This window comes from Brachyhypopomus gauderio, chromosome 17 (assembly GCF_052324685.1).
Source record: "Brachyhypopomus gauderio isolate BG-103 chromosome 17, BGAUD_0.2, whole genome shotgun sequence".
NCBI classification, from domain to species: domain Eukaryota; kingdom Metazoa; phylum Chordata; class Actinopteri; order Gymnotiformes; family Hypopomidae; genus Brachyhypopomus; species Brachyhypopomus gauderio.
Window position 1 is genome coordinate 1657485 of NC_135227.1, and position 15425 is coordinate 1672909.

Here is a 15425-nt window from a genome sequence, read left to right on the forward strand (position 1 = left end):
TAGTATAATAAAATGATAAGATATTCCTTGTGCAAGCAGAACTAAAGAGGAGGTTGAAGGTAGAAATGGCTGGGGCGGGAGTTAAATGTGTTTAAATGTGTGCTGTATTTTTGTCAATTGTGATTTTTACACCGCAATCGAAATTTGTCATCCGCTTTTAACCCATCTGTGCAGTTAGAACAGACACACACTAGTGATTACTAGGGGGCTGTGGATCACACGTGCCCAGAGCGGTGGGCAGCCCTAGCCCGGCGCCCGGGGAGCAGTTGGGGTTAGGTGCCTTGCTCAAGGGCACCTCAGTCATGGCCTCAGGTCTGGGAATCGAACCCACGACCCTCCAGTCACAAGACCAGTTCCCTACCACCAGGCCATGACTACGTTTTCTTTTTCACTATCTCAGCTTGAGTATATGTGCGTGTGTGTTCAAATACACCTGTATGTTGACGTGTGAGAAATAGTGTGAGAGTATATTTAATATACTACAGGTGGTGTTGGAGCCATTTTTGTCTTTTGTCTTTACTGTTCCCTAGATCCCTTGTGTTTGTACCCAACTAGACCTCCCTCATGTGGTGCATACCGGTCACTGCATCCATCGGGTTATCGGGTCCTGATTTAAGGGAAATGGGTAGACCTGGCTGGGGCCCGGTCAGAAGAGCAAACAGTTTTTCCACCGCAAGCTGTAAATTGATATGTTTCTTATTTTAATTTGAGTTGTTGTTAATTTTATATATTATGTTTTGTTCAAATAAAACACCAACAAACCTGCAAGACAGCGTCTGCGCGTGAACTGGAGTATGGCTGGGACAAATAGTGGAAAAACTGCTTTGGACAATCGGAAGTTTGGAATGCTCTCATCTATCCCTCAACCAAGAAGGTCGTGAGTAAATAATTGCCTTGATTAAGCATGGAGGCTTTAGGCAGTGCTGAAGCAACTGAAATGGATAATGATGGGGATTACATAAAGACAATAATGGGTTCCCGTAGAGGTAAACTGGGAATGTGCACACGTAAAATGAATGAAATTATGACAGTGCGTACTGGGAATGGAGAAGCCAAAGAAGTGAAGTTGCTTATGGACTCCTTTTGTGCTGCTTTGAATGAATTTAATCAAGTGCATGATTTGGTACAAATGTCATTAGACACTGCAGAAAAGGAGCATGACCAGACAGAGTGGTTTGAACCAAAAATGGCCCATTTCAAGGAGTTTTTGACAGAAACTGAAACATGGCTGAGAGCTAAATTTGAGAAACAAAACGGAGGTGAAGATGAGATACAACTGGATGAAAACATTGATAATATAACACCGTTTGACAGTGTTTCGGTTAGTTTAAAGAGACAGTCAGAAGACTCAGTAACATCATCAAAGTCCTCAATAGCCTCTTCTGCAATATCGGCAAGAATGAAGGCTGAAGCAAGAAAAGCAGTTTTAATGGCACGTGCAGCTGCACTCTCTAAGAAGCATGACTTAGAAATGAAAGAAGCCCAATTAAAAACTGATGAGATAAGAATAAAAATGATGAAGGAAAAGCTTCGGGTGGAGACAGATATTGCAGCCTCAATTGCTGAAATAAGAGTGTACGAGAGCTTTGAATCTCCCTCATCGGAAGCCAAACAAAAGGATGGCATGAATGAGTATTATGATGAAGCACAGAAGTACCTGCATTCCTCAATTGATACTGGTGGTCATAAACATACAGCTGATTATGCCTTAATACAAACTGTTCCTAAAACACCATTGCAAAGAACTGTTCAACTTTTGCAACCTCCCCAGTTAATAATTGAGTCTGAGCCTCAAGCTGTAGCAGAGCTAGGTAACACAGGTGTGAGCTCCTCTCAGGGTCAAGTGATCCTTAATGCAATGCAGCAACAGCAACATTTGACTGAGGTTCTATTGCAGCAGCAAAATCTGTCATTGCTTCCAACAAAAGCGATCCCTGTGTTTGATGGAGACCCATTATGTTTTCTCTCCTTTATGAGGGCCTTTGAACATAGTATTGAAACTAGAACACAAAGTAATAAGGAAAGGCTTTATTATTTGGAGCAGTTCACTGCTGGTCAGCCAAGAGAGCTTGTTTGCAGTTGTTTACATATGGATGCTACAACTGGATATGCAGAGGCTAAACGACTACTGAAAGAGAATTTTGGAGATGAAATAAGGATTACAAATGCCTATATGGATAGAGCTCTGCATTGGGCTAACATAAAACCTGAAGATTCTAAAGCACTGCACGCGTACACATTGTTTCTGAGAGGATGCTGCAATGTAATGCAAGAATTACGATACCTTAAAGAGTTGGACAGTGCTGCAAATCTTAGGATAGTCATCTCAAAATTGCCATACAAAGTAAAGGATAAATGGAGAGCAGTAGCTTATGATATCTCAGATAAAACGAAGCAAAGAGCAGGGTTTGATAATCTTGTTGTGTTTCTTGAGAGGCAGGTTCGAATGAGTTCTGATCCTCTTTTTGGCGATATCTTGGTGCCAGCATCAAGCCGAAAATCTGTTACATATGAGATTAAACTCCCCTTGAGGTCAAAGAGTAGTAGAACCAGCTTTGCTACCACAGTGGTACCAGTTACTAAGTATGTGTCTGGCACTGCTAACGACAAAACAAAGCAGGCACGAACATTATCTTCCTCATGTTTTTACTGTTCATGTGATCATGTGTTAGCCAGCTGCAACCACTTCAAATCTCTGGATCATAGGAACAAAGTGCAGTTCTTGAAACATAATGGAATCTGTTTTGGATGCTTCTCCAAAGGCCACCTGAGCAAGGACTGCAGGAAAAGGATGACCTGTGAGATCTGCCATTACAGACACCCTACTCTACTGCATATTTCAGAAAAGGTCATGCAGAAACGATCTGTAGATAACTCAAGTGATCCAAATTCTGAACAGCCAACATTAGAGGGACAGCCAGTTAATAGTGCATTTGTTTCTCTCAGATCTGGTCGTCATAATGGGGCCAGTAAAGACTGCATACTTGCAATAGTACCAGTACAGGTCAAGGTAGCAAGCAGTAACCAGTTTCTTGTAACATATGCCTTTTTGGATCCTGGAAGTTCAGCAACCTTTTGCACTGAAGGCTTGATGAGAAAACTACATGCGAAGGGAACGAAAACTGAAATATTGCAGAGAACAATGGCTCAAGAGAAACCTGTCACCACTTACAGGGTGTTAGATTTAGAAGTGGGGGACAAAGATGGGAAGAATTTTATTCAATTGCCTTGTGTTTACACCCAGGACGTAATTCCTGTATCAAAGGAGAATGTCATATCTTCAAAGGATCTTGAGAAATGGCCATATCTCAGAAATGTGGACATCAAAGAAATCGATGCTGATGTGGAACTCTTGATCGGAGTTAACACTCCAAAGGCCATGGAACCATGGGAAATCATAAACAGCATAGGGAACGGACCCTACGCAGTGAGAACCCTGCTTGGATGGATAGTGAATGGTCCACTTGGTAGTATGGGGGATGCAACAAATCATCATGTCGTAACCACCAACAGAATATCAGTGTCGGAAATTGAAGAACTCCTGATGAAACTATACAACCAAGAGTTCCCAGAAACACACTATACTGAGAAGAGAGAAATGTCACTAGATGATAAAAAATTCATGAAGATTCTGACAGAACAAGTGACTTATGAGAACAGTCATTATTATCTGCCACTTCCATTTCGTAATGATAATGTGATGATGCCTAATAACAGAGATATGGCAATCCAGCGTGCTGCGAGTCTTGCAAAAAGGTTAAAAGGGGATAAAAGCTTCCGAGCAGAGTATAAGCAATTCATGGACAAAATGTTGGAACAGGACTATGCTGAGAAGATACCATCGGACCAGGTACACGTTGTTGAGGGTAAAACATGGTACATACCACATCATGGTGTTTACCACAGACGCAAAGGCACTTTGCGTGTTGTGTTTGATTGTACCTCATCGTTTCAAAACACCTCCCTCAATAAAGAGTTACTCCAGGGTCCTGATCTGACAAACAATCTACTAGGTGTGCTCATGCGATTCCGTCAAGGACACATAGCTTTAATGGCGGATATCCAAGCTATGTTTCATCAGGTGAGAGTCCACAGAAAACATGTGGACTTTCTTAGATTTTTGTGGTGGCCAGATGGAGATTTTAAGAAACAGCCTGAAGATTATCGTATGAAGGTGCATCTTTTTGGTGCTGTTTCATCACCCAGTTGTGCAAATTTTGCTTTGCAAAAAACTGCTCAAGACAACCAGCACAAGTATGACAAAGAGATAATTGAGACAATTCAAAACAATTTCTATGTCGATGACTGCCTTAAGACTGCAGAAACAGAAATGCATGCTATCAGATTACACAAAGGCCTCTCTGATTTGTGTGCCACAGGAGGATTCAAGCTTACGAAATGGGTCAGTAATAGCAATAAAGTGCTAGAAGTCATCCCTGAAAAGGAAAGAGCAGACATGGTAAAGGATTTGGAGTTGGACAGGAAAGACCCTCCAATTGAAAGAGTGCTCGGGATTCAGTGGAACTTGGAGGATGACACATTCGGATTTAAAGTGTCTGAGAACAGCAAGCCCCTCACTAGAAGAGGGATTTTATCCACTGTAAGTTCCATATATGACCCTTTAGGATTTCTTGCACCTGTCATTCTGAAAGGCAAGCAGATTTTGCAGGCTCTCTGCAAGTCAGGTTGTGGTTGGGATCAAGTTGTTTCTGATGTTATGCTCAATCAATGGAAGACATGGCTACAAGACACTGAACATCTCTCTGGTCTGAGAATCGATAGATGTATGAAACCAAAAGACATTGGCACTGTCATATCAGTCCAGCTGCATCACTTCTGTGATGCCAGTGAAGTAGGTTATGGTACCGTTAGTTACATCAGGTTCGTCAGTGATAGTAATGTACACGTTAGCTTCGTCATGGGAAAGGCGAGAGTAGCCCCATTTAAACAAATGACCATCCCTAGGCTCAAACTTCAAGCAGCAACGCTTGCTGCACGGATGGATAAAATGCTTAGAGTAGAACTTCAAATTAATCTGGAACCTTCTGTATTATGGACTGATAGCCAGTCAGTTCTGAAGTACATTAATAATGAACAAACAAGATTTTCAACCTTTGTGACCAACCGACTTACTGTCATCAGAGATCTTACAACCAAAGAACAATGGAGATATGTAGACTCAGCAAACAATCCGGCTGATGCTGCATCAAGGGGTGTAAGAGCAGCCTCTCTAATGTCCAAACACTGGTGGACAGGCCCAGACTTCTTACGAAGGAAAGAAACACATTGGCCGATTAGTAGCAAACTAATGTCTACTGATTTGAAAACCCTTGAAGTGAGAAATGTTCAGGTCCATTGGACAACCGTAACTGATAATCCTACAAGCAACTTCCTAGAATATTATTCCCAGTGGAGTCACTTAAAAAGGGCAGTGGCATGGTTTCTACGACTGAAAGATATCCTTAAAGCAAAGGCTCATGGAAAGCATGCTGTGAAGAACAACAATGCCCAGAATGTGGGATCCCAGTGTTTGTCTGTAGATGAACTGGAAAGAGCAGAAAAGGCTGTGATCTCTTATGTACAGAACTCGAGTTTCCATGAGGAAGTGGAAGCCTTACAGAAAGGTAAACAGGTTAAACTCTCTAGTAGCATCTCATCACTGGATCCGATTCTTGAGGCTGGGATTCTAAGGGTAGGGGGCAGAATTAATAGAATGGCCATGCCCGTAAGCCAACAGCATCCAGCCATATTACCCAAGAAGTCCCATATCTCTAGACTAATCATGAGGCACATCCACCAGACAATAGGTCACTCTGGGAGGAATCATGTTCTATCAAAATTGAGACAGCATTATTGGATTCCAAGTGCAAATGCCTTAGCACGCAGGATTATTACGGAATGCGTCCTCTGTAGACGTCTTCAAGGGAAACCGGGAGAACAGAAGATGGCAGATCTCCCTCCAGAACGAATCACCCCAGACTTACCACCTTTCACCCACGTAGGTATTGATTATTTTGGACCAATAGAAGTCAAGAAAGGTCGTGGAACTGCAAAACGATATGGCGTGATCTTTACTTGTCTTGTGTCACGTGCCATCCATCTTGAAGTAGCAACTTCTTTAGACACAGATGCTTGCATTAATGCCCTGCGGCGATTTATCTGCAGAAGAGGGCCAGTTGACACTATAAGAACGGATCAAGGTACAAATTTCATTGGAAGTCATAGAGAACTAGAAAACAGCTTGAAAAATGTTGATCATGAGAAAATCCATGGAACATTAACAAAAGAGGGAATCAAGTGGATGTTCAATCCACCCTTTGCACCTCACCATGGAGGTGTGTGGGAACGCCTAATCAAGTCACTGAAGACAATTCTTCATTCACTCTTTAGAGAGCAAATTCTTGATAATGATGGATTATTAACAGCACTCTGCGAAGTTGAAACAATAATGAACGATCGTCCACTAACAACTGTATCAGACGATCCACTTGATCTGGAACCTCTGACACCTAATCATTTACTAAGAATGAAAGTTCAACCAGTCATACCACCTGGAATCTTTCAGAGCACTGACTTGTATGTACGAAGAAGATGGAGACAGGTACAGTACATCACAGACTTATTCTGGAAACGGTGGATAAGGGAGTATCTTCCCATTATGCAAGAGAGATCCAAATGGAACCTGATCAAAAGGAACTTCCAGCCAAATGACTTAGTGGTCATTGTTGATGACAAGGCACCAAGAAACTCATGGCTGTTAGGGAGAATTCTGAAGACCTTTCCAGATAAACAAGGTCTTGTCCGAGCGGCTTTGATTAAGACCAAGAACACTGTCCTGCAAAGACCAATCAGTAAGCTCTGTTTGCTGATGGAAACATCACAGCAGTGATGGATCAGTGGTAAAGGCTGAATCCCAACGGTGGGTTAAGTGCTAGTGACCTCTAACCCCCAACTTCGAGACGACAACTAAGGACTGATGTGTAGTTTGTGATTTTGACATTATGGCTCCTTTTATTTACATGCTATAATTGTGAGATACACAATTAGGGGCCAGGTGTTGGAGCCATTTTTGTCTTTTGTCTTTACTGTTCCCTAGATCCCTTGTGTTTGTACCCAACTAGACCTCCCTCATGTGGTGCATACCGGTCACTGCATCCATCGGGTTATCGGGTCCTGATTTAAGGGAAATGGGTAGACCTGGCTGGGGCCCGGTCAGAAGAGCAAACAGTTTTTCCACCGCAAGCTGTAAATTGATATGTTTCTTATTTTAATTTGAGTTGTTGTTAATTTTATATATTATGTTTTGTTCAAATAAAACACCAACAAACCTGCAAGACAGCGTCTGCGCGTGAACTGGAGTATGGCTGGGACAGGTGGAGAGTTGTAACACCATGAATTCCACTGATCATGGATCAGATATGAGTCATATGATCATTCCGGTATTTACCCAATTCCTCCCTGATCCCATATGGTGACTATCAAGGATGGAAACGGGCACATGCAGATTCCATTTAGAAAAAACTGATTTCGAGGTAAAAAAGTAAATTTCTGAATCAAGACTTTATTTTTTTGTTTAGTACTTATACTATTGCAGAAAAAAACGATGTGACTTCTATTACATTAAACTAGTTTCTCAGGTAAATTTTGATGCATTTTTGCCCTGTTAATTTCAAATCACCTTGCTAATACAGTTAGCTAAACAATGGCAGACAGGGGTGGGGTGTGTTGTAACACAGCTTTTTAAACTAGAACTACCAAGCCGCCTGCTTTCGACAGTACCCCACTAGAACTACCAAGCCGCCTGCTTTCGACAGTGTCCCAACTAGACTCTTGGTCTCTTGACAGGTGTGATAAGCCCTTCTTACCTCCAGTGTTATGTAAATGAGGTGTGTGTCAGCTGTGGGTGGTTGCTGTTGACACACCTTTCAATACACACCTTTGGCTGCCTCATGAGACTGCAACCTCTCTTGGCAGAAGTCTGCTCAACTCAGGACCATGTTTGAGATTTGATTTGTGGAAGGTTGAAATAATGTGAAATTGACACAAACATAATATTTGAATTATAGTGGCATATTGATTATTCAAAATGGCTCTGATTTTTTAACCTTATTTTAAGTAGTTAAAACTGTCAATAGGTATAGGTAAAGATATTTTTACATAAATTTATACAAAAAACCCTCAGCTACTTGAAATAGAATAATATTCTTGAGCAATTTTAACTCATCAAGATGGTACTTTTTGCAGTGTGTCTCTTTCAAAAACACAACAGCCATAACTAGCAAACACAAATAGAAAATTTACTTTTCTCTCCCTACTCTCTTTTTTTGGCCTACCTCCACCCCCCCCCCCCCCCACACCTTCTTTGGAGGACAACTTTATTTTTATGTAAGGATCAGAAAACAATTCTGTACCACCACCATCACCACACAGAGAGTAGCCTGTTCAGCCATACCAGTGTTATGAAAATGAGGCCATTACATTGATTCTAAATGTAGGAGTACTGTTTGTGTGTTTGTATGGGGAGGGGTGGAGGTGGGAATATGCAGGTCCAGAAGAAATGGTCCTCTGGAACAAGGTGAAGTTGAATTGGTGAAGCCACCCCCCACCCCCAAAAAAAGTCAACATTGCCAGAAATTTATATTCAAGTTAGATTTATTGGTATACAGGTGTATATATAAATACACCTATGAATATTCTGCACACACCTGGCACTGCCACATCATCTCTTTTCTGCACTTGCCACATGTGAACCTATCACAAGACACACAATGATTAGTGGCACGGTTACTTTTGCAACAACACTTGACCTGGCACCATGCCCTTTTCCCTGTGTCAGGTGTGGGTGGTTGCTGCTGCTGAGCCTTTTCCTTGGCCACCTCCTTGGCTGCCACATGAGCCTGTGCAAGCTCTTCTGTAAGATTGACCAAAAACTCCGACCGTCTCTCCTTTACCCCAGTGCATGCTTGAAAAAGCACATAGGCATTCAGTGCTGCAATGTCAATCATATTATAAAACACAGCGACTGGCCAACGCCGTGTTCCGCAACGCACTGTGTACTTTCGTACCATCTGGTCCATTATATCCACACCACATTTTAGGGAGTTGTAGTCAGTGATTGTGTTTGGCTTTTTTTTGTGTGTTCCCAGTCTCCACCGTACTGTGCATGGTACTGAGGATGCAGACAGTCTAGACGGGTCTTGGATGGGAAAAGTTGCTCATCTATGGTGATATGCCTTCCTGGGTGGTACGAAGTGATGCAGTTGCCAACGAAAGATTTCCAAATATTAGAAATTGCAGCAAACCGGTCAGTTGCAGCTCGTTCATGAAGTATCTCCAAAGAGATGAAACAGAGGAAACTTTGCAAGCGACTAGTCACTTTTCACTATAAAGGTGCTATAGAAATAAAGATTATTATTATTATTTATATTATAAAAAGGGAAGGGCAGAAAAAAAACACAGCTCAAATGACCACTGCAATGGTTCACCAACTGCTGCTACATTGGGCATCCATATTCACCCAAACACATATGCACACACACACACACACATCCTCACACACATACACCCACAAACCTTATTTTCAGTAGTTTTTAGCACATGCATGTATGTATGAAAGGTGCTATAGAAATAAAGATTATTTATATTATAAAAAGGGAAGGGCAGAAAAAACACAGCTCAAATGTCCACTGCAATGCTTCACCAACTGCTGCTACATTGGACATCCATATTCATCCAAACACAAAGACAATCTCCCTCAATCTCCCCAAAGGGAGGCCAGAGTTTTTTCTTCTCTATCTGAGTCAGTGAACACATCCAGCTGAACAATGAACTGATGGTTCACACCATCACCCCCCCCTCCACCCACTCCCCGTCCACCTATAATGGCTGCATGTGCATAACAAAGGGTGGCCTAATGGGATGCAAATGTCCCCAGAACTGCCCCCTGGTGGAGGCCAGGTAGAAAAGTTTGGAATTAAAATGGTGGTAGTCCTAGTGTTAAAGTGTTATAATCATCACCTTACTAAGAAAACATTCTTGATTTTAATAATTTTACAGAATGCCTAGGCAGTGAAAAAGAAAGACTAACAGTGGTGAGCCTGCAAATGTAAAAAAAAAAAAAAAACATCTTATGAGGTCACAAAGAAGGGCAAGTCAGTCAGATCAGTTGTGAAGGCACATAGTATCTGTGATATAACACACACACACACACACACACACACACACACATTGACATTGCTTATTATTTGACCTCCATGTTCTTTACACAGGTACAATGTATTAGAGTGTTCATTAAGCATAATGAACCTATATTGTTAAATAAGTTTGTTCTATTACACTAATTTACACACACACTTGAATAAAACCAAGTGGATATGAGTTATGGTCAGTCACAGAGAGAGAGAGAGAGACATTGTTCTGGATTGTTCTTTCATTATTTTATTTCAAAAACCTCTTTTTGAAGCATATTGCATGGTGTGGCCTCTGTTGTTGCTTGTTTTGTCTAATTGTTACAATTTACCCCAGCATGTGGTAAAATAAGGAGTAAAAAATAAGGAGTAAAGGATTTTATATGCTGTGATTCTATAAGTTTACATAATGTACCATAATCAGTCTCCTTAATTCGCATACAATCTGCTTAAAAACAGACTGCAGGTATAACACTGTTATTTTATGTCTCTGGTACCATATAATCCTACATTTCTCACCTGCCAACACTGCTGGCTTTTATTAGTTGCCAGCAGCTTATGCTTACTGTCCTATATTCTGTTCATAGGAGCAACATCATGTCTGTCTTTATGCACACGTATAAATTCATGTGTGCATATGCAACATTACTGAGTGATTGTGCGCATTTAAACGAAGTGTGCGAATGCTTAGACGTGAAACAGCAGCATCCAATAATGACAAGAGCGCAGAATAAAATCTGCATGAATGAAAAGTTGCACTTCATAAGTCGATGTGGGTGGCTCTTAAAAGAGCCGTTGGATTCTGAAAACAGAAGGGAAATTTACTTGGATTTAACGGTCTTCTCGGTCTTTTTGGGCAGCAAAACAGCCTGAATGTTGGGCAGCACGCCACCCTGAGCGATGGTCACTCCTCCCAACAGCTTGTTCAACTCCTCGTCGTTACGCACGGCGAGCTGCAGGTGACGAGGAATGATACGAGTCTTCTTGTTGTCGCGGGCGGCGTTGCCTGCCAACTCGAGAATCTCAGCAGTTAGATACTCCAACACGGCAGCCAAGTAGACGGGAGCACCGGCACCGACGCGCTCGGCGTAGTTACCCTTGCGCAAAAGCCTGTGTACACGGCCCACAGGAAACTGTAGTCCGGCGCGAGACGAACGAGTCTTGGCCTTGGCCCTAGCCTTACCACCGGTCTTGCCTCTGCCACTCATAATGTCAACCACAGCGCTGTAAGCAAAGACGAAATAATCACGCCTGCTCTAAGAGGGCTGGAGATATAGCTAAATAAGCTGCTCTCCTATTGGCTTAAAGAAGGCATGACGAATAACCAACCCGAAGCGGTCGACATCCAAAGCCAGCCTCCATCTCTTTCCCCTGCAACACTCCATGTGGCACGTCTTTTCTTGTTGTCCTTCGTATATGCATTTCAATATTGAATAAAGTTTTAGAAATCTTCTAAGCTATTCAGGGTACACGCATATGTATGACAAGGACAGGAGAGATTGGCAAATTAAAAAATAGCATACAATAGAATATTACTGTGTACATGTCCATATGTTGAATGAGATGCAAAATGTTTTACGCGCGTTTACTCTACAAAACTCCCTCTCGTAATAACGTTTTTCTATATGTATGCACTTCAATTTAATGTAGAAATGTACTCAAGTTATTCAAGCTACGTACATGTATGACAAGGAGAGGAGAGATGGGCAGACTAATGTATTCATAGCATACAATAAAATCTTATTATATACAATATTTCTGTGAATAATGAAATGCAACATGTTTACTATGGATACAGTAAGAAAAACTGATTGTCGTTGGACCCTAATAGATATATAAAGTTACATATATGTTGTTTTACCGTCATATTGATATTGTAATGTTATGAGTATGGATTGCTTGAAATGCTTGTGTATTGACTTTTCATTCTCCATTTTAATAAAGTACACTTGGGCAAATAAAACACACGTATATAAAATAGAATCTTATTCTACACAGTATTTCTGTATTTAGGACGGGATGAATGTTTTAGGTTGTCATTTTTCTTCCCAATGTCCACGCACTTAATGTAGAGCAATGGATGAAACTGCACCTTAAAATCCACCAACGACACAAAATATTTAGAGTTTAAAGAAAAGCGCTCTTTAGAAAAAAAGGTGGGTGGCTCTTAAAAGAGCCTTTTGGGGAGACCAAGACATGAAAACATGCACGTTTACTTCTTCTTGGGGGCTGCTTTTTTCGCCTTTGCTGCTTTTGGCTTGGCGGTCTTGGGCTTCGCAACCTTTGCCTTCTTGGGGCTCTTGGCTGCTTTCTTCGGAGCGGCCGGCTTCTTCGCTTTCTTGGGACTCTTGGTAGCTTTGGCGGCAGCGGGCTTCTTCGCCTTCTTGGGCGACTTCTTTGCAGCGGCGGCGGGCTTCTTTGCCGCGACCTTCTTGGGCTTTTTAGCCGCGGCAGGCTTCTTAACGGGGGACTTTTTCGCCTTAGGCGCGGCTTTCTTGGCGGGCTTCTTCTTAGTTTCCGCTTGCTTGTTGATCTTAAACGAGCCAGACGCTCCGGTGCCTTTGGTCTGCACCAAAGTCCCTTTCGTCACCAGGCTCTTGATGGCGAGCTTGACGCGAGAGTTGTTCTTCTCCACGTCGTAACCGCCAGCAGCCAAAGCTTTCTTCAGCGCGGCGAGAGACACGCCGCTCCGTTCTTTGGAAGCAGAAACAGCTTTAACGATAAGCTCACCGACGCTGGGTCCCGCTTTCTTGGGTCTAGCGGCAGCTTTCTTCTTGGGCGCTTTAGCCGGCGCGGCAGCGGTTGAGGCTGGAGCCACTTCTGCCATCCTTGAATTTTCTAAGAGAAATAAACACTGAACGAACTGATCTGTGAACGCGAACCTCCCTCCTCGCGACGGACTGTGGTCTTAAAATACACATGAGGACGGTGTAGACTCAACTCGCCCGACACTGCGTGCCTGTGCTTCCGTGAGTAGATGGTACTTGTGTTTTCTCACGACAAATCTCGACCTAATATATGCATCCAAACACTATTTGCAGTGCATCAAAAAACGCGAATGGCAAGAGAAGGCTCTCTCGTTTATTTGCGTGCCAGGGAAGCCCATGCAGTTTCGGGTCGTTTTTCACAACTGCCACAAAAATGCAACCTGCGACTGTCTCACCTAAGAAGACATGCTGTGTTTTGTGTGATATGTGGGGTGAAATTGACAGAAATGAAGGAGTAGGTCTAACAGCTCATAGTGTGTGCTATGAAGGAGAGTCTGAGTAAAGGCATGGAGGTGTTTTGAACGTGACAATGGTGTGTTTATTAGTTAAAAAACCCCTTGTGTAGGTGTGACTAAAACACAAGCATGGGGTGCAGGAGGCCGTGGCCATATGTACAAATACTATGAGATAACAGTGGTGCTCTCAAGAATCAGGACAAATTAAACTTATGCACATGTAGTAGTAACACACAAATAATACAAAAGAAGAGTGTGAATGGTCAGTAGTCCAGAGGAAAAGTAGGCATGGTGCAATGATCATTTATACCTGTGGACAGACATCTATGTAGTTGGAGACATGTGTCCATGATGTAGTAACACGTAGGAGGTGTACTGTGCAATTTAGAGCATTAGGCATTCCTGCAATGCCATAAACACTAACAGCTCTCAGTGGTTTAGAAGCAAACCTGTCCAACAGCAATTATTATAAATACATATATTTCCTAAAATTGATTAGATGTCAACTCCAATTAATATGTATATGGAACAGCTTCATTGTACCCCTGATGTGCATTACCCCAAGTTCACACAAATCCTAATGTGGAACCCTAATCTAAATAATAGGAATATCATGTCAAGCAGTTTTTCTGTGTCCTTTCCTCCGTGTTGTTTGTGTAGTGTCCACCATGGTTTGCTGTGCTGCATGGGGATACTCCAATCGATCAGAGAAAGGAGCAAAAATGTATGGTTTCCCCACTGATACTGAGAGGAGAAAAAAAATGGTTGTCTCAACTAAGCAGGAACAATCTTACCCTCACTAAAGATTACAACAGCAAATATATATGTGAGGTAATCATCAAACACTGCATTTGCACTTTTCACAATAAACACACTATTGGAAAGCTTAATGCCTGATTTATTAAAATACAGAATAGTGAACAAAAAAAATCAAAGACTCCAGACAGACTCGGGTGCAGGGTGAGGGTGCTATCTAGTTGCAGGCTCCATTGAATCCCCTATGGTTCTTTGGCTTAAAGAGAGAGAGAAGAAAAAGACAGGAGAAAATGATTATTATGAGTATTGATGTGATATGAATTAGAATTTGTTGCACATCCTTGGTTGTTTTTTATACGTGTAATGAGTGTATACATATCCAGTAAGTGTTCTCTAATACTGTGTATTCACCCACTATGGGATATATATATGGGTAGACAAAACTGAGTTGTCATGTGTGAGGAGTAAACTCACATCACTCTGCAGGCACATTTTGAGGCAGACCAATTCATCAAAACCAAACAGGGCAAGACTAGGCTGAAAGCAGATGCTGTTCCCACCATTTTTGTGCATCGCCCCGCACTCAGAAAGAGGAAGCCCCCTGCACTACGATGCACCACTGGACCTGTAAAGACAGGCCCCATAGCTGCTGATAGTGTTAGGGGTGACACAGGTATAATAAGTATGAATTCCTAATAATTATATTATTTCTTTAAGTGATAGGATATTTAAAACTTCATCACACTACATAGTATATGTCTTTTATATCCAGCAGTTTCAAAAACTGAGGAAATACGTTAATAAAATAAAAATAAATAAAACGAAATAAAAAGGAAAATAAAATAAATAAAAGGCTAAATAAATAAAATAAAAGGAAATAAAACGTTAGCTGGTACTCCAAAATGGATATCCTCACTTCACCTCCTCGACCCAACACACTCTACAATCACACTCAAATGTTATATTTAACCAATACTTAGCTACCCCGCAAAAACATCGCTGAAAAGAGTAACTGGCTCTAATGTGTGCTGATCTGGTGAACGTTGGAGGTTGGAAGCTCCGGTCAGAGAGCTAGACTCAGAGAGATTTTGGTTATCCACCTTTTATTTATTGAACATGGAATATTACAAGGATTGGATGAGAGATGGATGATACAGACATGATTTGGGATAGATGCCGGTGACGATATGTGTAGAGGGTTGTATGTGTGTGGCTGTAATTACAGGAAAAACAGATTAATTACTTTAATAGTACATTCA

At 41.8% G+C, this 15425-nt stretch overlaps 1 protein-coding gene, 1 long non-coding RNA gene and 1 pseudogene across 2 annotated transcripts; all 3 read right to left on the reverse strand.

The window, feature by feature from the left end:
- Positions 1-10608: 10608 nt before the first annotated feature.
- Positions 10609-11395, reverse strand: LOC143481223 (histone H2A-like). The gene has a single exon (XM_076979165.1). The coding sequence runs from the start codon at positions 11393-11395 to the stop codon at positions 11009-11011; it is 387 nt and encodes a 128-aa protein (XP_076835280.1). The 3' UTR covers positions 10609-11008.
- Positions 11396-11889: 494 nt separating this feature from the next.
- On the reverse strand, positions 11890-13068 carry LOC143481219 (histone H1 pseudogene; annotated as a pseudogene).
- A 1223-nt stretch (positions 13069-14291) lies between these two features.
- Positions 14292-14718, reverse strand: LOC143481225 (uncharacterized). The gene is made up of 2 exons (XR_013121985.1): positions 14641-14718; positions 14292-14422 (listed from the first exon to the last, which is right to left on the reverse strand). It is a non-coding gene; the product is annotated as an uncharacterized LOC143481225 (long non-coding RNA).
- Between the last annotated feature and the right edge of the window lie 707 nt (positions 14719-15425).

Excerpts from the sequence above, each read along its gene's own strand:
- LOC143481223 (XM_076979165.1), bottom strand. The coding sequence starts at position 11,395 with ATGAGTGGCAGAGGCAAGACCGGTGGTAAGGCTAGGGCCAAGGCCAAG.